Source organism: Solanum stenotomum, chromosome 10, assembly GCF_019186545.1.
Source record: "Solanum stenotomum isolate F172 chromosome 10, ASM1918654v1, whole genome shotgun sequence".
In the NCBI taxonomy this organism is placed as follows: domain Eukaryota; kingdom Viridiplantae; phylum Streptophyta; class Magnoliopsida; order Solanales; family Solanaceae; genus Solanum; species Solanum stenotomum.
In genome coordinates, this window is record NC_064291.1 from 56199258 (window position 1) to 56224000 (window position 24743).

Below are 24743 nucleotides of genomic sequence, written 5' to 3' on the forward strand. Positions count from 1 at the left end.
TGTTAATTAATAATTCATCAGCTAATAATCTGAGCGATATATTTGTGCTGAAAAGTATGAGGTTTTTGAATGACACTACAAATAATGGCAAATTGGTGCCTCATGCCATCGATGGCAAACACTTTCAGCGTCTACTTGTATCAATCTGGATTCTGGTCCTGTAAGAACTTACTTTGACAAGGTATAAAAAGCTTGATGTAAAAATAATACATCAAGCAAATAATTGCAGAATATTGCAAGAAAGTATTTTTATCTAATAAATTCCTTCAAACACACATCACTGTTAATTTGTTGAGAGAAAGGAAGTACAAGCGGTTGGCTTCCTCTTTAGCACTTGCATAGAAGGGGGAAGAAAAAACGACTCAAGTCTGTTCCTCCTCCCTACCCTTTGGTATTGAACAGGAAACAACCAATATAGTACATTCAGACGTGTACAATCTAAATATTACAGGAACAACAACAGAACAACAATTTCCAACCTACAACATAAAACTACAATTAAATCCAGAAGCAAACAGGTCAGCAAGACTCGGTTACTACCAGCCAGCGCATTAGGTACTCTAATGAACGTGAGTAGTACTACTTATCACCCCTTAACAACTACTTCCTTTGGTTAACATCGTGTATTTGTGAAGACGTTAACTGTATGGTAGGTCGAGAAGGGTGCAGGAAGATGAAATTTAACTATCCTACAGAAAATAAGATAACTGCTCCTTTTTCCTTGATCCTCCTTCTCCATATGACTCATTCCATTGTTTTAGCTCACTCATTATTGCTCCTCCAGCTGCAAAGCTAGCTGCAACCTGTTACACAAAAAGAAAGACACAATGTAATCAAAATGTTCTACAGTACTAATCAAGAGATTGTCCCGAGAAGTTGCAGTGTAAACTGTGAAACTGATTTGAGTTCACGCAAGGTTAAGGGTCTAACTGATTGCTACAAGTAGCTCAAGTTGTTCAATCTTTCTTAATGGTATCCCCACAACCAAAAATGGTGCATTTAGGTGTGGACTTGTTATATGATGTTAGCAAACCACGGATAATTGAGATATAGAGAAATTCCTCTAACCTGCTTTTTGGCTTCTTTGAAGTCTGCCATATTCAAAGGCCGGATAGTGATCACCTTATCCTCCTTATCCGCATCTGTAGATGGAACAACTCCAGCTTTCTTAGCTTCCTCAGCTCTGCGCTTCTTATCCTTCAGAAGTTGAAGGTTATTAATAGGAGGGACTACAACAGTAAAGGGATGAACAAGCAAATATCACTTAGTAATATAAACTGGTGAGGAAGGATATTTCACATACCAAGTCTTTCAGTCTTTCTTGCTGTATCAACTCTCTAACTGGCCGGTATGCAGCAGTACTGCACAGATTCTGTCCCAAGCATTGCCAGACATTTGTTAGTTGGTGGGATAAGGAATATGAAAACCAGAATGAAATAAACTAACCTTGAGATCACTCCCAGAGTAGCCTTCAGTCATTGTCGCCAGCTCCTTGAAGTCCATTCCGTCATCAACTCTATCCTTGGCCAATAGAGTTTTCATGATCATTTCCCTGTTCTCTACTGATGGTAAGCCAACCATAATTCTGTATTGAAGATAGCAGATCATTACTATTCCACATCAAGAACAGAAAGAGAATGTAGTGGTACTTAAATACTAGAAGTACTCTTGAAACGTTTCATAATAATCTAGGAGATATATCCTTCATATACTACTGGAATTTATTGCCGCGATGTGATTCCTGTTCTTAACAAAGCTCAACTCTTTTATACTTGCCCATGGAAGCTGGAGTTACCATAGGCTGATAATCATCATACTTCAAGTTTAGGGAAAAAAATTACAACTCATCAGTGGCAGATCATATACCTTCTCTCAAAACGCCTAATGATTGCTTCATCAAGGTCAAATGGCCTATTGGTAGCAGCAAGAACAAGAATTTTTTCACCTGATTTTGTTAGTAACCCATCCCAGTGAGTCATGAACTCATTCTTTATTTTCCGCATAGCTTCATGCTCCCCCGCTCTTGATCTCTGGCCAAGCATGCTATCAACCTCATCCACAAAGATGATAGTGGGAGAGACCTTAGCTGCGAGAGTGAACAAGGCACGGACATTTTTCTCATCTTCTCCAAACCATTTTGAAGTAATTGTGGACATAGACACATTGATGAAACTTGCTCCAGCTTCTCTTGCAATGGCCTTCGCCAACATAGTCTTCCCTGTGCCGGGAGGTCCAAATAGCAGTATTCCCCTGCATGGCTTCAAAAGGCCACCTTTGAATAGGTCCGGTCTCCTCAGGGGCAACATCACCAACTCCTGAAGAGATTCTTTGAGTTCATCCAAGGCACCAATATCAGCAAATGTCACACCAATTTCATTTGCTGGTATGACTTCAGGCCTTATACGCTTCTCGAATTCATTGTCAGGAGGAACTTCCTGGTACAATCACATAAATCAATCTTCAATTGGAGTGGTATTATAAGAGAAACAAGGAATTGTACCCCCATGTTACAGTAAATTTAGTAAAATGAAGAGGAAAAGTAAATCACAGCAACTTTAAGTGCTTAGAAGTATGAAGGATAATCTGCTCAACTTGTAAGACTTATGGTTATAATGTTAGCGTGCTAGAAGGGTAAAGTTTTAATCAGTATATTCTCCCGCATTGACAAATATCAGATGTGCCTTGCATTTAGCACATATTAATAAGTATACCATGTATTCATCAAATCATTGATTTTTCAATATATAGTTTCTTCATTTATCTTCTGACAGTGACAGAGCTGAACAATCAGAGTGGCAACTCACAGGAGTTTTGGGGGCTGGGGTTGTAATGTTTCCATCCATCACCGGTGGTGCCGGAGCTTCAGCTTCACCTTTGTTTTCTGGGAGGACACCTTCAGTTTTGGCTTCAGGTTTTGTAATACTAATTTCTCGGCCTAGAGCATCCTACAACAAATGAAATGAACTTTAAAAAGATGATGAACTATTCCAAATTATGTTGACCTTCTCAAACCAAAACCAACTTATCCTACCTTTGATGTTTCAGCTTGTGCTTCGAGCTTTATGGTATCCTTCCGAGCAGATTTTCCTTCCTGAAATACGTCCAATCCATGGGACAAGCTGCAGTTTTCAAAGTCAAAAATTCAGTAAGATATTACACCTATCATCATACAAAAGTAACAAAAAATAGACAAAAGGACACCTTGAAGATGAGATAACAAGCTTCCCATTTCTGTATTCAGGGTCCTTTGTATTCATCAGATGGTATGAGATTGCGGATACCACAATTTCTTCTATATAGTTACTTAGGACCATGGTGTCCGACATACAAATTGAACCTAGATCTTCACATTCAATATCATTAGCAGAAAGTACTTCCATTATGTGATTTCTGTTGTCCTGAAACTGGATCATCTTCATATCCTCTTCTAGTTGAGACTTCCAACTAACAAGATGAGTTTCCTCTTCTGGGGGTTTGATTTCAAGGTTATAGGGAAATACTGAAGAAAGCCTTTCATCTATTTCCCTATAATCATTTCCAGGGTCCACAATTCTTGAACCAAGGATCAGAACAGCCCCAGACAATTTCTTCAGCATTTTCTGGAACAACACGTATATCTTTTCCGACCTACAAAGGATCTTCTCGACATCCCTGAGATACAGAACCATGGGACTGGTTTTTGATACTTTGACAATAATCTGTAAGTGGAATCAGCAATTTTAGTCTGACGAATATATTAAAGAAAGATCAGGCAATGACTATAATGGCCATTCTATACTTGATCTTTCAGAGTTGATTATAAGCGAATATTTTGGGATGTATAGAACCCAAATGAATACCTTGTACAAGGTCTGTATAAGAAGCTTCTCATCAAAAGCCCAGCTACTGTTGCGCATAAGTGGAGCTGTGACAGAGAAGAGAAAAATACACAATTTGAAGCTTAATCAGAATCTATACATTCTATCTTAAAAAGAAAATCCTACAAACTCTTTCATGAAAGACCACATTTCTGTCTATCAGGTGGAAATCAGTCCAGTCTAGGCAGACCCTCAAAGGAAAATAATGAAGCACATTCAGTCACTGATCGACTCCCAGCTGACCAGCCGGGTAGCATCTCTGCCTAGTTACTAGGTAAAAAAATACATACTTCAGAGTTCTTCAAAAGAATCTCATGTGTAAATGAAGAGAAAAATACAGAATTATTCACTGTCTTATACTTTGAACCTAACAAAACTCGAACCCTCGTATTTCACCATTTAAACAAAAAAGTAGAAGATTCAAGCCAGCATTGAAAAGAGAGTTGTACCCNCCCCCCCCCCCCCCCCCCACTACCACCACAACACACCACACGAACACACACCAAAAAAAGGGAAATAGAAAAAGGAGGAGGACAACGTAGTAGTACATATGATGAAACATTTGCTGGGTATAACACTATAACAGAATGCTTAGGCCACAATTCAAAGATCAAGGCAATTAAACTAATTCAGTAAAGATTCAAGAAAAGCAATCTCATGGTTGATGCAAGTCAAAACCTAGATTCCCTGATGAGCCATATGAACTTATATCATTCAAATTGGCTGAGGCAGATGAGTTCCTCCGCAAATTTGTAGCTATAAAAGATCCATCTCTGCAAACATATCAGGAAACAAGAATCAGACACATGACCAAGGAAAAAAAGAAGACAAATAAGAGAGTAACATATTCATAAGATAATTGAAAACTTATGTCATACTTTGATCCAATATCTACTCCACTGCTTTGCCTACGCAATGATCCTGCAGCAACATAATTACATACATTTGTAACAAAAACAAGAAAATAAAGCACACAGTTTGGAGCATCAGGTTGCAAAACCTCGCAATGAAAATCGCCAACCAAAAACTAAAAGTTTCGATGTCAACAAAGTTAGCAATACTCAAAAGTTGGAATTCTCAACTCACTTGGACATGCGGTCGAAAGAACCATTCAATGCATCATATTTTTCTTCAAATTCCCTATGTTGTTCTACAATTTACATAACTTACTTCAGACTTGTTTAAAGAAAGAAGAAGCTTTACCCGGTGAAACCACGAAGTGGTAAAAATTCGTTAATGAAAATTTTGTAATCTTAGTTTATTTTTGCATTAGCATTGCACAGAATCTTAGCCTCTCAGGAGACTTGGTTGTATTGGGTGAAAAAAGAAGAAGAGGAGAACTTATAATCTAGTTTTTTGGATCTTCATTGCACAGAACTCCCAGCTTCATAGGAACTTGGTATGTTTCTCTCTGTGGGTGATTTAGTTCATACCTTTGTTTTCCTCCTTAGACTGAAGCATGGAAAATGATCCAAACATTCCGGACATTCTCCCCACCGTTGTCTCCGATATAGATCTTTTAAAAGACTGCAATAATCAAAGTTATCAACAATCAATACATACTTTATCAATATCTTTATATAAGAAAAACAAATTCTGCAAAAAGTTTGATATGTTCTAGAGGAAAGTTGGCCATAGGACAAGTGAGAAGATGTAGACTTTTGACTTACATATTCTTTGCATGTTCCTCCATATTTGCTTTGCATCTGTATAAGAATGACCATCAGAATATTCAGAGATGGAAAAGGAAAGGTGAATCTAAGCTCTTTATTCATATACCTTCAGTGAAAAATCAGTTACATCCAGTAGCAACAACTTGGCATTAAAGTAATGAGCCAATGCCTTGGCAAGCATTTGTTGATAAAGTTCTGAAAAATATAAAACATACAGAAAATTAATGTGTAATAAATAGACAACTCAAGCCAAATCCAATCTATTGTATGCAAAAACTAACCAGCAGGCCCTGACAACAAAATTGTTCGACTAGCAGGGGAGAGATTGCGAGTATGCTTAGCAAAGTCGGCATTTGTCAAATGAACAAAAGAAGCACTTGTCAGCAACACCCTTGTTTGCTCGCTGTCATATGTGAGATAATTTTCAAAATCAGTAAGTTGCAGCACTCTATTATGTCAAGTTTTCAGATGTAAGCGCTTCACTTTTTTCGAGCAGCATCTACGAAAACTTATCATTTCCTAATTTAACATTAGCACAAATTTTCATGGGGAAAAGGAACAGAGTTCATAATGATGAAATGATTTATAGTTTTAGATCACAAGTTTCAAAAATCTTCGCATTTTTTCATAAATTTTCTGTCAAGTCAAATGGAACCGAAGAGTACTATATTGATTAACCTTCCAACAAATCCACACACTCTTAACACACTCAAAACCAGAACAGAGTCTGCAACAATACATACTTATATTTTTCAGATATTGAACATTAAAGAGTATAACATATTTAAAACGAAATGAAACAGAGCATAGGAGAAAAGCTTCATGATTTTCCTTGTTATGGTTTACCTTAGGTAGTATGGAAACTCATCAAAGGTGACTTGACTATCCTTGCCATTGGCTATGAGATTAAGCATCTCTTGCTCCATAATCAACGGCGTAATAACATTCGCAGCGGATCCACTAGCCCATCTGCTAACAGTCTGCCCTGAAGCCAATCCAATCCCAACTCCAACACCTATTCCCACACCCAAAGCTGACAACAACATATTCTTCTGTTCCATTGCTTATACTCAAAATAAACTCCGAAATCGAAAAACAGAGCACGTCAAAGCACCGCCAACAAAACAACTCAAAAATCACGATATCTCTATGGATAAGAAACAGAGAATATAAATTCAACTCAGATTTGAACCCGAAAGTGCTTAAAATCGTTAAAACTTCACCGTCACCTTTGGTAAAACACACAGAAATTCAAATTTTTGGAATTTTCTAAAACTTGTCTCAATCAAAAAATAAATCAGTTTTCTCCTCGAAGATCATTCAGATTCCGAAACAAAACGCGTCACAATAATCACCTTTTCTCGCACTCTGTATTTTTAATTTTTTTTTTTTACGTTCATGCAGTTTGTTCACACTGCATATTAAGTGTTTTCCTTCATAAAAATCTCCTGTTCATCCCTGAATCGTACTCCTACTACCGCCTTTGTTTTTTTCTTGTTTCCAGAAAAATAAATAAAAATAGATCGATTTTACGTAGTTTCTAATACGAATGGATCTCGAAAACCTGAGAAACACCGTATATGTATATGTTTATTGATGATAAGGAAGAAATGAGAAGCGGTGGTTCATGGCGGAGAAGCGGTTGTTCACGGCGGCGAAGAAATGAGAAAGGAGAGGAGAAAGGTAGTTAGAGTGTGTATTACACAGTTGCCGCTTTTTCAGGCTTCGGGTAATTACAACTTTATTAGTATGTATTAAAAAGAAAAAGAAAAAGAAAAAGAAAACTAACTGATGGGGTCCACTATGGATTGCTGACGTGTGAGTATTTGTAGATAAATTGAAGGCAGAAATCCTCTACGATTAACACCGTACATACACACTATCATAAAAAAACTATAATTTATGTTAATGAAAATAGATTGACCCTAATAATAGGGAAAAAAGACAAATATATCACTGAACTATTATAAATAGTATGAAGATACTCTTCGTAATATTTTTGAGATATTGGTGAGTTTCCGAAGCTTAACGGGCTGTCAGTGTACTGATCGAACCTCTTAATCCGATCTCAATTTACGTGGCACAGTTACAATCTAATAGTATTTTTTTATACATATAAATGAAACTGATTTTCTACATCTGGATGGAAAGAGTGGGTAACAGGTGATTACAATAGGAAAACGACACAGAGAACCATTAGAGATTATTGTGGGCTTTATTGAATGAGGCTGAGAACGCAGTACTATGCCAACAAAATTAAATTCAACTGGGCCTGATAATGCCGAAATACTTAGCCAATCAAATTTCAGTTAACATAACTGCTTTACAGAAACAGCCCTTATATTATACCAAAATGACTTCATTAACCCTTATCTTTTTATATTATTATAGTAATAGTATGTATTGAAGCAAGTGGAAAAAATATCTCTATTTTTGGAAAGTATTCGTTGAACCTGGGACAACTTTATGGAATCAGGTAGATAGCATGTCGTGGCGGAATCAAAATTTTAAGTAAGGAGTTCAAAATTCGATGAAGTAATTACACGAATTAATTAAAAGAGATTGACATTTATTATATCTATCTAAAATTAATTTTAACTATATATAAATAATAATATTTTCGGTGAAGGTTCAGATGAACCCTCTAACAATATATTGGCTCCACCCCTGGCTATATGCATGGAGTATTCGTAAAATGTGACGTATATAGTTTATAAAACTTATTGATCATAAAATTTTATCGTTGCTTTAAAGTTTTTTTTTAGAGAAACAACTAAATATTTGTTTTCTTAAATGAAAAAGAAAAAATATTTGTAAATCCTTTTACCTTTTGAGAAAGTTCTTTTTCTATTTTATTTTATAGAGAATAAAATTCTTGAGAATCAATAGAATCGTACTTGATTATCGTTTCAAGTTAGTCCTTGTAGGCTACTTGCTCTAGTGTGATAAATGTACAACTCATTTGATGATAGTTACTCAATTTTTACTTAAAATTTCCGCTTTAGAAATTAAATTCGAACTAGCTAATTCAATCAGTAGATTTTAAATATCGAATAATTAAACGAAAAATATTCTTTTGAGAATTGAAAATAATTGTAGAAGGGATTGGGGAAACACAAAGAGATGGGAAACATTGGAACTTGATTTTCTATTTAAGTAGTGTTATTTAAAGTATTTTCTTAAAATAAGACATGATTTTCTATTAAATTCACTATTGATATATTGCAAGCTGTAGGGATTGGTGACAACAAACCTGTTCAAGTCACAAAATGCAAAACAACATATATAACCTTGCATTTACTAATCAAATGATTTGTTAGATTCTACGATATTTTTCCGTTACTTCTTTATTTTCACTATTTCAATCTGTCAAGAACAACCTTTCTATTTTGATTGTAGGAGTAAAATTTGCGTACACTTTATCCTCCTCAAATCATCGTGTCGACAATAATGATTACACTTTGTACGACTTCCATATTCGCATAAAATAATCTTTTCAATCACAAATCACTTTCATGTCTTTATTCCTTGTAATTCTGTTCATTTTCTTGTATTTGTAGGTTTTTTTTTTTTAACTTGGATACAATTATCAAAATTTGCTAATTTTAACCAACAAGTCAGGATGGCCGAGTGGTCTAAGGCGCCAGACTCAAGTTCTGGTCTTCGTAAGAGGGCGTGGGTTCAAATCCCACTTCTGACAAATATTTTATTTTTATCTTTTACCACAATTATAAAAAAATTCAATTTTTTTTTTGTTCAATCAACTCGATCACTAGTCCCAATTCCCTATGTAATTGACAAGTAAAGGGACACGTCAAATACTAGTAGTAATTTATTTACGATATTTATCACTTGTCATATTAGCCAAACTTGAGAGTCACCAAATTTGGCTTGTGAGTTGTGAACAAGTGGCTTCTATTAGTCAGTCCTATGGTCCTGTTAATAATTTACACCTAAGGTTGTACGTGTCACCTTTACTTTTAATACCATTAAAGTACCTTGTATTGCTGTCTCCATAAATTACATTTGTCTCTTTTTCAATGGTAAACCTAGGATTAACTTGTCAGCTGTAAATAAAGACATCTGCAGACACAGCCCACAATATTATTATTAGTCATTCACTCGACGGCGGCATATTAGGATAGAAGGTTAATAACTAATGGAGTTTTATTTTGCCTTTCCGAGAGTTCAGGTTTAGGGATTTTGTCGTTGTATTAATAATGATATTATGTTATGTATTGTGTTTCGATTATAATAGTAATATTTTATTGTTCTTGATCCTTTTGATATCCATGTTTTTTCTGTTGTTTTCTTCTTTTTTTGTACTGAAATTTGCTGCACTTAAACCAAGGATTTCCTGAGATTAACTTCTTTACCTTTCACATGATAGTGATAAAATCTTTGCACACTCTATCCTTATCAAGCCTCACTAGAATGAAAGTTCACTGAATATGTTATTAACCACTCAATCAATCAAATTGTGGCTTTAAAAACAACATATTTTATGAGTTTCTGGCATTGGAGGACATGAATTGCAGGTCAAATTACAAGAAAAGACAGATATTTTAGCTAATTATTAGACAATTTACTTTATTACAAACTTTGCGTGAGGAAAATAGTTTTCATTTTACATGTCATGAGAAGTTCCTTTCGTTTCACTTAGCCTTTATCCCATTATGATGGTATTTTAGTGATAGATTCTATAGAAACTGAACGACCTTAACACTGATCTCATCCACTTGAAAAGATCGTGTAAAAATTGATAATTTGACTTACTAATAGACTTGTTAGTTCTGCAACTCGGGAATAATTTAACTAAAGAAAAGATAGAAGGGAGAATGTGCACTGAGAGATTCAAATAGATTATTCATTGAATGAAGTTGTATTTTTATTTCATTAAATCTAAGAATACAAAGCCATTCCACAAACTATGCAAGAGGATGGATGGCAATAAATTTCTTGAACGTCCATATATTACACCCATTACAACTCCTAGAAAAATTAGTGGTAACATCCTTTGTACATTAAAATGTGCTAAAGCAAAGGCAATTGAACTCATAAGAATTGAACACCATACAGGCATGTATTTTGTCAATGAAGGGAGAAGGAATCCCCTAAATACAATCTCCTCCCAGAGAGGGGCACACACGACAAGTACCAACGCGTACAACGCCATTGCCACTGGATCACGTGCTAATATAGACTGCTCGACACTAGACAGTGTTAAGGGAGTTGAAGGGAGAACAGGCAACAGGTCGAGATTGAACTGTGATAGCCGGTTCACTAATGGGAACATGAGACATCCAAGAAGAACGTCGAATAGCCAGTTACCTTTTAGGCTAAACTTGAACCAGTCTGATGGAAGGGGGCGAAAACGGGATAGACAGCGTTGAAGAATTAGAATTCCAGCAAGACCCTCAGTTACATCGGTTAAAAGGCTGAATAGAGCCTGCCCTCTGAATGTGAGTGATTCTTTGCTGATACCGACCATATATGCTCCAAAGGGAATCATCCAAGAACCTATGAACCAAAATGTGACGATCCAAAGAAGCATAACCTGCACGACCACAGTTCTGGTTACCATGTGACACACATAACATAGAAAAGTCGAAAACTAACAACAGGTATATGTTCATCTAAGAGATTAGAACTCTTTGACGACAAGCATACACAAGAGAGGGGGAGCATAAGTGGAATTCAGGACAAACACATCAAGGCAGATACCACTTCCAATTTTAGTTGGAAAAAAAAATCACGAGGAAATTTGGAAACACAGGAGCATAATGAATCTAGAATTGGACCATGTAAATATAAGTAAGAAGTACCCAAGAGTAAAGATAATCTGATAAATTTGAAGGCAAGAGAAGTAGAAAAAGCTAAGGAAGCACAATGTTTCTCATTTAAACACTTACCCCATGATGAGCAATAACTGGAGGTGTAAAAAACTATGTCGAGCTTAAGAAATACAGCGATAACAAGGTCGGAAAACATAAATTTGTAGTAGAACTAGGTAACTTAAAAGAGGGAAACAAGCATTTCACAAGTTTCATGACTAGAAACACTCCTTAAGACCTACACATCAAAGCCTATGCAGAAACTGGAAAACTACTCGAAACTGTTTTTAAATCATAAATATTTGTGATTTCCTTTTTTTTTCTTTTCCTTGTATTGAAGTGCAAGTATCATAAGTATGGCTGCCGCTGAGATAATCTCCTGACACATAATTGAATAAGGTAACCTCTTTCTTCCCCATTTTAGAGAGATATGTTAATATACATAGTAACTTAACAAATGAACAAACTGCATTCCGACTCGGGAATGATCAGAAAAAATTGTATAGCGATTCTTAGTTAGGCCTCATTGTTAAGGAGGATTACCCCTTACCTGAAGGATGGTCTCAGCTGTCCATGGGACTGTCCATGGTTTTCCAATCACCTTAAATACTACATCTGCAGCCTGAAAAACATATAGCTCTTGTTAAACTTGAGAAACATTTGTTTCCAGTACTTAATCATCTGAGTTAGTAATTAACAAATACTCATCAAAGAAGAGTTTTCCTGCAGCAATGAGCCTAGAATGTATCATAGTTCTTGTCTTCTTGAAGGTCCTTGTGTCCGAGTTAACTAATGTACACACAGATTCAGACACTCTAGTGAACATGTCTGACACACATTGGGCAGTTCACTTTTGGCAAATTATTTTTCCATTCTACGGAAGGAACATTTGTATGCATAATTGTCAAAAGCTGGGGAGTAAGATAGTCTTTTCCTTTCCTAATTCTACAGACTACAAGGGCAAAAAAGTTCTTTTTTTGACAACCGTGGTGTCCAGGCCAGATAGAAGATGAAGCATTTGCTACAAACACCAAAACTTCAAGGGACTTACGAGATTTCTCTTCTTTTTTTTAAGAAGTGCAAAAATTCAAGGGACTCACAAAGTGGTTTCTATCATTCTATGTTGTGGAAGAATGTGATTGTCACAAGTCACAACATTTAAATGGTGAATATGAGCAACTGATTCAAACTCCAAAGTAATAATTCGCTTCTAAATTCAAAAATATCTGTGGGAAAGCTAATTCCCATTCAGCAGAAACGACGGCAGTGTCTCCTTAAAGATACAATTCGATACAATAAATACTATTTAATAAAGAAGGTTGTCACGAAAAAATAAAGCAACGGCGGAAAAAAAGAAAACTGAACTCCCCCCTCAATTATCCCACCCCCCAAACCCAAAAAAAAACCATCACAGATAAGACAAGGGAATTTATAGCTCCACTGCTGTATGGCATGAGAGAAATACCAGCTCTATAAATGAAAGCAAATTACCTCTCTAAATCGCGAAATCCAGGTTCTTTTCTCCACACTAGGTTTATCGATTTCCGGGTTCTCCAATTCCTTATGTAAAACGTCATCAATAGACTCAGGGTTGGAGGCACCTGAAGACGATTCTTCATTCCTAAAGCATGAAATTTTCCACCTCTGCAAAATTGTCAAGTAGCTTAAGTCTAGAAATGTACATAATCCAGTAGCATAAGAAATCATTACAACACGTTGAATGTACTGGATAAATACTTAAGAAGTTACATTCAATTTACCGATTGTACACTTCAAAACAAGTACTAAAGCTAATTACATAACTTAATACTTAACAGCTGAACATGTACACCACGTCACATACCATAAAATACCAACCTAACTCGCTTACGGAAAAGTACCATCATGGTATAAGAACAAGAAAACCAAAAGACCTCTATTAGCATCCAGAAAACACACTGTCCAGTGGAATGAACTCTCCATCAATGAAACCCCCAAATGCATACAGATAAAGAATCACTAGTAAAGGTCAAAACTTTTGTGGTAGGTTGGGATCATACATAACATAAATCCACTCACGACTAAGAACACAAAGAACTAACAAACTTCTGTTCCGAAATACTGACTACTGAATAGAAGTTTGAACTTTAGGGGAATAAAGAATGTTCAAAAAATCATTACCTGGGTTCAGATAAAGAATCACTAGTACTACCCGCTACTGCATTATTTAAACCCCACAACAATAAACACTGAGCTGAACTCTAGATGGTAGGTGACCCAGAAAACATAAACCCACTACCTATATTACCGAAACCCACAAGTTTAAACACAACAAATTATTAAACTAAACTCTAGCAATACACACCAATGAGTAAAGACTGAAACTTTATGGCGAGAAAAGATTGAAATGTTACAATATTTGGGTTCACATAACGGATCTAAAGATTGAAACTTAGGGGAGGCAACCTTGGGTCTCCAAGAAAATATAAACCGACTATATTACTTAAGCTTACAATATACACACAAAAAATTGACAAACTATACTACAAAAATACACATTAATGACTTAACAATGTTTAGATTTGTTGAATTTTAGTCTGCCTTCACAAATTAGAACTAGCTGGTCCAAATTGTGCAGGATCCAGCGCTGGCCATGGAAGCCATCCATTCAAGCACTTAAAGTATAAATGAAACAAAGGTATCCCTCTCGGGAAACAGGGTATTGAACATTGAGTGAAGATTGAAACTTATGGCTGCAAAGATTAACTTATACAAAAAGATGCAGAAAACATAAACCCACTACCTATATTACCTAAGCCCACAACTCTAAACACAAAGAATCAACAAACTAAACTCCAGAAATACAGAACAATGAGCAGAGATTGGAACATTATGGCGAGTACAGATTGAGATATTACAGCTATCAAGATTAAATTTAACATAAACACACTACATATACTACCAAACCCACAACTCTTAACACAAATAATCAACAAACTGAACTCTATAAAAACAGAACAATGAGCAAAGACTGGAACTTTATGGCAAGTAAAGATTGAGCTATTACAATTACCTAGATTAAAATTAGCATAAACCCACTACATATATGATATACTACCAAACCCACAACAACAAACACAAAGCATCAACAAACTGAACTCTAGAAACACAGAACAATGAGCAAAGACTGGAAATTTATGGCAAGTAAAGATTGAGCTATTACAGCTACCAAGATCAAAATTTAACATAAACCCACTACATATACTACCAAGCCCACAACTACAAACACAGAGACTTAACAAATTAAACTCTAATGATACATAAACATCATAAGGATTGGAACTTTATGGCAAGTAAAGATTGAGATGTTACAGCTACCAAGATCAAAATTTAACATAAACCCACAACATATGCTACCAACCCTACAACTACAAACACAAAGACTTGACAAATTAAACTCTAAAGATACATTAACATCATAAAGATTGGAACTTTATGGCAAGTAAAGATTGAGATGTTACAGCTACCAAGATCAAAATTTAACATAAGCCGACTACATATACTACCAAATCCACAACTACAAACACAAAGAATTAACAAATTAAACTCTAAAGATACATAAAGATTGAAACTTTATAGCTAGTAATCACGAAATCTACTGCAAAAAGATTACCTTTGTAGAAATCCTGTGATGGGGTTCGGAGATTCTGATTCTGTGTGAAAGTGTGGGCAAAGATTTGGGGGAAAATGTTGAAACCCTAAATCTAGGAGATGAAGTAGAAAGAAGAGGGCGTTGAGGAAAAGAGTGAGTACAATTGGAGCTCAGCATGAGACTAATCTGACTATTATTATCACAAAATGCTCTAATTTTGTGAGAAAATGGAGAGATTGAATACATGGGATTTAGGCATTTTCCCCCCTTTCATCCTTGAACCACCAAAAACCAAACCCTAGTTGCTACCAATTAATTTCGATCTTGAAAAAAAAATAATTTTTTTTAATAATTTTTTTATATTTATGTGTATTTTTTATTCATTTATATGGTATGCAAGTTGACGGTTTTGACGATTGACGTGAGGAAAAGAATCTATTGGATTCTATATGGCTGGGTACAGTAGGGACTAGAGAATATTGTCCTTTGCCTTCTTCTTTTTTTGTTTTTACTTTTTTGTTTTATTGGTGTTTTCAATAAATTTTAAATTGATGAAAAATAAATTATAATGATAAATAAAATATAAAAAATATATTTTTATAACTTAAAGACAATGTGGATACAATTCTGCTTATTTTACCCAAAAAAAAAGGATACAATTCTTCTTATTTTTTTGATTTTTTTTCTTGATTATCTCCATGATTCAAGGCTGAGGTAGCATGTTTCTCGACTATTAAAATGGCATGAACCATCTTTAATATATTTGATCTTCATGAAAGGAGAATTTCATGAATCTTTTTAAAATATTTGATGGTAGAAAAAATACAATCATATCTTGATCTCATTATAAATATCCTAAAAGATTATGGCTTATTCAAGAATTTTATGATAGAGTTGCCTAACAAAGATTATTTCTCTTTCATCTATAATTTTACACCTTCAAATTATATCGACATTATAGACATTAATATATCTTTTGTTGGTAATGAAAAAGAAAAAAAAAGACCTGTCTGGTCCATTTTTTCACCTACTTATTTGACTCGTGTAAATACCAAAAGTTAGGAAGATAAACGCTATTTAGAGCACTTTATGTACAAATATTTTCCTTTTCAAAATCACTTTCAAGGAAATGACTCGCCACATCTAAGCTTTGTAATTGATAAGGTAACCTTAAAATGAGAGTTATGCAAATAAGGTATTATACACATACTATATTAAGTACTCTTTCTATGTATTGTACTTATAAAGAAGCAACGGAAATTCGAGACTCATTGGTTGCTTACAATATACAATTCCGAGATATAACTTGTATCCATGCGCTTCATATTAGGCAGCACGTTGATGGTTATTAGAAACTTCATAAGATGGACAATCAAAATAGCAAATATCAAACTCCAGAATGAAAAGCTACTAAAAGGTGTACTACAACAAGTTCTCATACTTGAACGAAATATTCACAAGACCAAATGTTACATGAAAAAAAGAAGCTATGTACAAATACCAATGACCCTAGTGGGGTTTCTCCCCTTATTGATACAGATACATTTAGCAGTACAAGTTCCAGTTCAAACCCATATAACATAAGAAAGAGTGAAGAAACTAAAATGAAAAGGACACAAACATAGAGGTGGAGCGCTGCAGGCCTGCAAACCAAATTGAGAAATAGAGTGGCTATACATCTTACATCCAGTTCTTAGAGACTATGAAAGAACTCCCTGGCTCAGATGCAGGAACTGGTTCCTTGCTGTTGTTTGAGGTACGGCCAGAACCACCTGCTAGCAATGCCATCAAACCTCCTCCGTGCACCCTTCCTTCAGAAACTGATGATGAGCTGCCTGCGACTGGAATATTGGGTTGGTTAAATCCAAGATATTTCATGTGATGGTCATCGCCAGAGGTCATACCAATACTCTGCATTTTCGTGACATCAAAACAGATGTCTTCCGCATTGACAATCTCCTTCATTTTCTCAGACTGGTTTGGCTCTAGATCCAGGACCATAGTCCCAAGAGTGGCACCACCGTGGACGCGTTTGTCTTGAACGAGAGCACCATGAGATGCACAAAGTCCAGTCTTCCCTCTGGCAAATGAGTTACAGAGACCATCACCTTGGCCAAATTCAGAATCAGGCTGACCCCAAGAGCATCTCTTCCCTCCACCGTGGGCTTTGCAGAAATCAGTGCTTCCCTGAGCACTTTTCCCACAGCCTTCAACTTTGCATCTTTTTCCACCACCATGGCGTACACAAAAATCAGTTCTTCCCCTTGCACTCCTGGTACACTCTGACACAGCACACCTCTTGCCACCACCATGGGCCACGCAGAAGAGTGTCCCCCCATGAACACTCTTCGGGCAGAGCCCATTTCCTTGGAATGAACATCTCTTCCCACCACCATGACCCTTACAGAAAGCTGTGCTCCCCTCTGCCCCCTTATTGCACCCTTCAAAGGTACAACGCTTACCACCACCGTGTGCCTTGCAAAACATGGTACTTCCTTGGGCTCCTTTAGTGCATTGGGGGTACTGACAGCGCCGGCCACCTCCATGTGAAATGCAAAGGCCAGAGAGTCCTTCTGCACTTTTGGTGCAGCCCTCATGCTGGCATCTCTTCCCCCCACCATGCCGAATGCATAATCCAGACTTCCCTCTGGCAGCGCGGCTGCATCCTTCTTGACTGCAACGACGTCCACCCCCATGTGCAATGCAAAAGTCGGTGCGTCCTTCCGCGCTCTTTGTACAACCTAGGAATTCACACCGACGACCACCCCCATGGGCTTTGCAAAATGCAGTCCGACCCTCAGCTCCCTTGTGGCAGCCTGGTTTCTGACACCTGCGGCCCCCACCGTGGGCAATGCAAAGCCCAGAAGCACCTCTTGCTCCTTTTACGCATCCCTTAAACTGACACAGTTTAGTACTACTGCTACGCTGCTGTTGTTGTTGCTGCTGGTTTGTTAACCCGGAAGTACAGGTGACTGAGCTCTTTGAATTTGTGATTATACTTGACGACAGATCGGGGGAGACTGTAGCTAGCTTGATTTGCGTTGCAGCCTGGTTCAATAAGTAACTAGCCTCAGTTTCCTGTGGAGTTCGTAATGGATGGAAAATGTTGCTAGTCTTCCAATGTATAGCTGTTGATACTTCATCAGTGTGAAAAGCTCCAGCCATCGCCTGTGGCGCCTTCATGATACTTTGTGGTGAAGTAGAGAGCAAATGCACAGTGGTGACATCAGATTCAGCAGCACCACTAGAGAGACTAAGTTCCAGATCAACTGCAAGCCCTTTGGCAAGTTTTTTGGCCTCAGGGTGAGCAAACTTTCTAGAGCTTGAAGTCCTCTCACTACCAAGATGGAGACTAAAGTCCAAGTCCAGGTCCATCGAGGACTCTTCATCATTTTCTCTTGCTGAAGACATTGAAGTGCATGCAGCGCCTGAGCTCCCCTTGCTATCCGAGGAACTTGATGAATGTCCTAAACGTAGAGACAAAGATGAACCAATTGGCTGATCGTTAGATCCACCAATTGAACTCCATTGTCGTTTGATTCCTTTTGGGGCAGGGATGGATGGAACTGAAGAGCCAATTGAATCAAGCCGTAAGGTGGTATCAGCACAATAACTACCTCCAACTCCAGCTTCACCAACTGCGATGGATTTGCCCAGATTCTTGAATGCACTTAACTGAGGGTTCACAGTAAACCCCACATAACGGAATCTGGGATCCATAAACTAATAGCTGGTATAAAAACTTCTATTTGAACCAAATCTCAATTGAAAAAGAACAGTCAACCTGACTTCCGGGATTAAGAAAAGTTAGTTGTAAACTAGGGTTAGATGTGTCTACAAGAACACATCCCACCCCCACTAACGAATCCTGAAGTATCCTTACGATCCATTAGCAATCAAATATTGCTCCCAACTTATGATCAGCAGCAAGGAAGTAACACTTTGTGCAAAATCAAAATCAAAGTCTCTGATGCAAAATCATGAAAGGCGAACATCCTGCACCAATCAAGTTACAATAATAAGCAAACTCTAGGTCTCTCTACCGCCAAAAGAAGGATATCACATCAGAGCAGAACCGAACCAAAGAGATCATAACAATTTATTGCACAGAATTAAGCTATTTTGAAAATAATTTTTCCCTCTGTTAATGCAAGATTATGTTCTGTCAATCATAGATGTTTTAGGATCCATTTAGATTTGGTTCAGTTTTTGGATAGATTATACTTCCTTTCTGCTTTTGTAAATATGGTTTTCAGTACTACCTAAGTACTATATGAAATACAAATGTTACCAGTTTCAAAAAAAAAATGCAAGATTCTGTTCTCTAATTTTGAATTGTTTGAAAAATACCTCTATTATATTTTGTAGCTTTATATGGTCTATGTTGTCTCCATATGTTTTGCAGAAAGCTCTGAACAGTTCCTAACAAATGCTTCTACCTAAATAGTTGGAGCTATGCCTTTTTCTTATTGCAACTAAGTAGCTGAACTTCAGTGCAGCTGGATTTTCCTTTCACCAAGCCTATGTCTAATAAATTAATTACCAGGTAATATGCGAGTCCATAATTCAATGAGGAAGTGAGGGAAAAATCAAATGATAAAATCCAGTTGGTATAAATGAAAATTCTTTATCAGCTAGTTCTTTGCTTCTTTGAGCCACACATAAACATGGAATTTCTTGCTTGAAGCTAGTTCTGCAGATATTTTTTTAAGTTCCTCTTCACCATTCACCAATTTTTATTTGATATCACTTATATCTTTCATCCTTATTATAATTAATAAGAACGTAAAAATGTCACCTTTAACCATGTAAAAGTTCAGAGCATATAAAGATTGATAGTTTTTCATCAGAAATAACACAAGCACAAGTATTGACTAAGAAGTGAAGAATAAGCATGAAAAACATCTTATACCAGCTGGTAAAATTCTCCGAAAAAGATTAACCATCCTCTAAAATATAGCTGAATAATGTAAACTAAATGTACCTTTTTGTTAAACCATTAAGCGAATCCAATTTCTCTGAGTTCACAGACCTAACCAGAACACTTGATGCTCAATTTCTTTCCGTGCTTCGTTCCTATCTGATTAAACAAGACAACATAAACAGACTTGATAAAGGCCTATGAGAACGCAAAAAAAAAAAGGTGCAACAAATCAGATAACCAACATACAGATCAGATGTGAACCAAACTAGACCTAATGAAGATACAACTATAACAAATATCAAAAGGAAAATTTGCAGCATAAACATCAACTTTCCAAGATCCAACTTTAAGAAGATGTCTAATCCAGCTAAAAATAATAAATCTAGTAGTAAATCTCACACATTGAACCAAGCCTTAAACTGCATCATCAAGAATTCAATTCAGTTATTCAATTTCAGCTACAATTACCACCCCTTTCTTTTACAGAAACTGGTCCTTGCACTGTGGAGCCGAGCCGGTAAGGCTGCGTTCACTCTACCCTCCCCAGACCCCAGTTGCAGAGCTCAATTAACAAAGCACAGTATCAAGTCAAGCAATCATGAGCATACAAAAATACCAATTACCTTGCAGAAAAAAAGTTCTGCAGAACATTACACATCAAAAAGAACCCACCTTGAAAGATAGGAAACAGAAACAGATAAAAAAGATAGTGAATACAAGACTCAATCAATAAAGTAGACATGAATAAACATACAATTAATAACAAATCTTGGTAAAAACTTAGCCAAACCCCCTTACCACCAGATAAAACCCAGCTAAAACCAGAAAAGATAGATCTAGAATTGATAAAACCTTAACTCAATTCCCCATCTTTTGCTTTTACCAAAAACAGGTCTCAATTGAGATAACATATAAGCAAAATCGCAAACACACACAAGCTAAAAATCAAATCTTGCACCAAAAAAAGCACCAAAACAATAAAAACAGAGAGACCCAGTTGGATAAAGAGCAAAATCACGAACACCCACAAGATAAAAATCAAATCTTTCACCAAAAAAAGCACTAAAACAACAAAATCAGAGAGACCCAGTTGTAGAAAAAGACTATAGATCCAAGAAAATACCTTAAAAAGATTGGATTTTGTGCAAAAAATCTTTCAGCAAAGAGAAAAGGGGTTCTAGGGTTGTTTTTCTTTTTGCTGATTGTGTGCCGCCGGCAATCAAAGAGAAGAAGATACAAAGAAAATGAGGAGATTATTATTGTTATGAGGAAAAAGAGAGATAAAGGCGCATGTGTGTTTTTTATATATGTTGTAGGGACATAGTGATTATGTATGTGGCTGCTAATTCTATACAGATACGTGTGTTGCTGTGTGCCTTTTTTCTGTGGGGAAAGGAAACTGTGTGGAAAATATAAATCACGAGTCGTAATCGAGAGATAAGTATCTTTTTATTTTTAGCTAAAAATTTTAAACTGCATGTCTATCGTGTTTGCTAGAGAACGATTTATTTTAGTATCTTATGTTCAAGACGGTAATCTTCTTCATTTCTCATTCAAACTAACTTAATCTTGATTTATTGATGGGATTTTAATTGAAACTTTCATTATTAAAATTATTTACAAAGATTTTTCGTGATGAGATTTGAAAACATCAAAAGAATTTTCAATCATCGAAAGAAATTCTAGTAACAAGACCTATAAAATATAAATATCAAAAGTGAAAATATACGATAAATTACTTGTTCAATTAAAATTAAAGATTATAATGTAAGTATTGTTATTCACGAACTTGTTACCACTTAAAAGAAGAAAATGAATTTATATCTCTCAAATATTAAAGTTCGTATTACTATGTATTTTATTTGAATTTTCCAAAAATCAAATTCCTTATCAATACAAAAATATATCACTAATTCAGAACGATTTTTTTAAAAAAAAATTATAAACTTGGTAGAACTTAATAACTTCTATTTAAATTCTAATATTACTATAACTTTTTTTATAATTTTGTCTTTTTTCTCCAACTTAAGTCTCAACAAAAGGGTTCCATATTGGCACTAACTATCATTACGTAAGCTAATACGTAAATAATAAATAATTGAGGTGCAATATGAAAAATATTTGTCAGCAAAAGAAGCACAAATATGATACGAAAACAAAACGATAATGTTTTTTTTCTCTCTCTATACATATATATATATATATATATATATATATATATATTTTGTTAGAAACTTCTAGTGAGTGACACATTAAGTAAACCATCATATTACAATTTTCTCATAAAATTTATCATAAAAAAATAATCTTAAATCATGCTCTAATAAATTTATTAAATTTCTAACATACATGAGTGACTGGAAATCAAAAGTTCAAACACAAATATTATTACAATATAATTATTTTTATCGATATCAAATATATAACTTTTTCTAGTCGAAATGTTATGTGTTGTTTCCTTCGATGAAAGGAAAGGGCAAGTGGACTAATTTATTTTTATCGTACAAAAAAAGGTTACAACAATAATGTTTTTAATAATGTAAGACATTTTCTTGTTTCTTCTTCTATTTAATTTAATTAGTCAGCAGCATCTCGACACCGTTCATGGTGCCCCTCCCTTTATTCATTTTCTTTTTTGGGCCCACATAGTTCAATTATGACACATCACTGGACCCCACATTATAAAAAATATTTTAATGTTGACTATGGTAATTTTTTAAAATTTCTGAATTTGACTATGGAATATATTTAGGCGTATTAGTAATTTTTTGTATAGTTAAACTCATAATAGTAAAATGTTAAACACAATTTTAATAAAATTATTGTTGTGCTTACGAAGATTCAGACTCTAAGACAACAAAGATTAGAGTTACTTAAAAGATATATTCTTTTAATTTGATGAAATAAATCTATAATTATAATTTAATTTTTTATTCTTCAGTAATAATTATGATTAAAAATAATAATCTAAGTTTGTCATGGAAAGATTATTGTTGTGACAAATAAGAAATTATTATAATTAATGACATAAAAAAATTTGATTCCAACAAAAACATGTTCTTATAAAGAACTATAGTATATAGTTATTATACAGAGATCTTATTATTATTCAAATTTAAAGATAAATATGTACTCACGTTGTGCATGTATTTATAATTATTATTTTTTACCTTAATTTATTACATGCTCACATAGTAACATAAGATAATTTGGTGTAAATATTATGTATTTTTTTAATTTGTTTTTTTAAGATTGAAGTGAGGTCTTATTGTGATTTTTATTACAATATTGACTTTTTTCTTCTAGTATCAAAAACATATGGAGGGCATAGAAACAACATGTCAATCTTTAAAAACATAATAAATAGAATTATGCCATGAAAATATCCAAAGATCCATCCTTTTCCTAAAACACTTTTTTACAATATTGAAAGGAAAAAAAAACGATTTATATTATTTTCTAAATTAAAAAGAGAAGAACGAGGGAAAAAGGGAACCCTTTGAAAAAAGAGTGGTGCAAATTCGTTTTTGAAAAAATGTAGATAATCGATCCGTGCAGCATCTTGGAAAAGAATAAATCATAAAAAATAATTGAATTATTCTGAATTAATTGTAAAAAAAAATCTATTTATACGAGGAAAATAATATTGAGATCATGATTTGAACATGTGAAAAGGATTTGTGTGACACAAGAAGGTGTGAGAAACCGTTATTGTAATAAGATTTAATGAAAGGTAGAGGTAGGCCAAAAAAAGAGCCGATGAAAGTCAAAAGGCAGGACATGATCCTAAAATTTGAAAGTTTGGAGGTTGAGTATTAAGGTAGAAAGCTAGTTAATAGCCGAGTCACATTTTATATGCAAGAGATAGAGTGATATTTAGTATAGTACTCGTATATATAGTCTCTTATTTTTTCATGTGTATTACAATATGTTGTCTCATTTATTTTGTACGTACCTAGCTATTTTATTAAGTTATTCGTCAAAATTTCATTTATTCAATGACCAGAATTAAACGAATATATAGCTTAGACGTAGAATAAAAATTCGTTTATTTGCATCAAACCTTTGAGGGGCTCATTCAAAGCTTATTAAAACTATTACTCAACAAAAAATAAGAGTTTTAGTTTCAACTCATCAAAATAAGAATAGGATGTTATTTTTGTAGTTCTGCATTAAAAATATGTTTTTTTTAATCGAAAGTCTATTAAAAACTACCTCACAAAAATAAAAGTAAGATTTACATACATCATTCTTTCTCCGGACTCACTTATAAAATTGCGCTAAATATATTATATTTTATTATTAATATATAAACCACCCCTTCAATTTTATTCTTTTATGCCCTTAACATATGTACCACCAAATGTTGGCACATTTTCAGTATTCCTTTCCTTCCCTGGCCATACTATACCCATGCTTTAGCAAATGAAACTAAATTATTAAACATCTTTTTAGCCAAAAGAACAATTCTCTTGCTCTTTATTTTGAAGCAATATTAATATAGTCAAACTCTTCTATAAAAATGATATTTATTCCAAATGTTTTTTTAACTTTTATAGTAAAATATTATTATATAATATGAAAAACTGGTTTCAAAAAGAAAACTTGACTCTTATAATGAAATATTATGGTAAAATATTCATATTAATTATTGTTTCTTAAGAGACGTGCACAGTTCAAAGTCATAAGTAAAAGTACATAACTTATTTATGACCACGAATTCAATTACACATATCTTTAATTTAAAACTATAAATTCATTACTAGAAAAAATGAATTTAGCAATGGCTAAATTTTATAGCAAAATTCGTTGCTAATTTTATTT

At 34.7% G+C, this 24743-nt stretch overlaps 4 protein-coding genes and 1 non-coding gene across 6 annotated transcripts in view; 1 reads left to right on the forward strand and 4 right to left on the reverse strand.

Annotated features, from left to right (window-relative positions):
• Positions 1-24743, reverse strand: part of LOC125841284 (ABC transporter C family member 10-like) — a 170641-nt gene that overhangs the window by 57610 nt on the left and 88288 nt on the right. The window lies entirely within an intron of this gene.
• Positions 271-6614, reverse strand: LOC125841288 (uncharacterized). The gene is made up of 16 exons (XM_049520389.1): positions 6377-6614; positions 5812-5933; positions 5637-5725; positions 5528-5563; positions 5291-5384; positions 4736-4778; positions 4536-4630; positions 3840-3904; positions 3202-3698; positions 3032-3119; positions 2805-2945; positions 1867-2435; positions 1447-1585; positions 1304-1372; positions 1069-1197; positions 271-803 (listed from the first exon to the last, which is right to left on the reverse strand). Exons 1-16 carry the CDS (start codon positions 6589-6591, stop codon positions 690-692), a joined length of 2505 nt encoding a protein of 834 aa, XP_049376346.1. The 5' UTR covers positions 6592-6614; the 3' UTR covers positions 271-689.
• Positions 9147-9230, forward strand: TRNAL-CAA (transfer RNA leucine (anticodon CAA)). The gene has a single exon. It is a non-coding gene; the product is annotated as a tRNA-Leu (tRNA).
• LOC125841297 (uncharacterized) lies at positions 10411-15322 on the reverse strand. The gene is made up of 4 exons (XM_049520399.1): positions 15017-15322; positions 12856-13008; positions 11915-11986; positions 10411-11087 (listed from the first exon to the last, which is right to left on the reverse strand). Exons 1-4 carry the CDS (start codon positions 15239-15241, stop codon positions 10419-10421), a joined length of 1119 nt encoding a protein of 372 aa, XP_049376356.1. The 5' UTR covers positions 15242-15322; the 3' UTR covers positions 10411-10418.
• LOC125841292 (uncharacterized) lies at positions 16442-21224 on the reverse strand. 2 transcript variants are annotated; one of them, XM_049520394.1, is made up of 3 exons: positions 21043-21224; positions 19980-20075; positions 16442-18991 (listed from the first exon to the last, which is right to left on the reverse strand). In XM_049520394.1, exon 3 carries the CDS (start codon positions 18713-18715, stop codon positions 16676-16678), a length of 2040 nt encoding a protein of 679 aa, XP_049376351.1. In that variant the 5' UTR covers positions 18716-18991; positions 19980-20075; positions 21043-21224; the 3' UTR covers positions 16442-16675. The 2 variants fall into 2 exon arrangements, with proteins under 2 accessions (XP_049376351.1, XP_049376352.1); XM_049520395.1 differs by having other exon boundaries at positions 19980-20071; positions 21043-21193.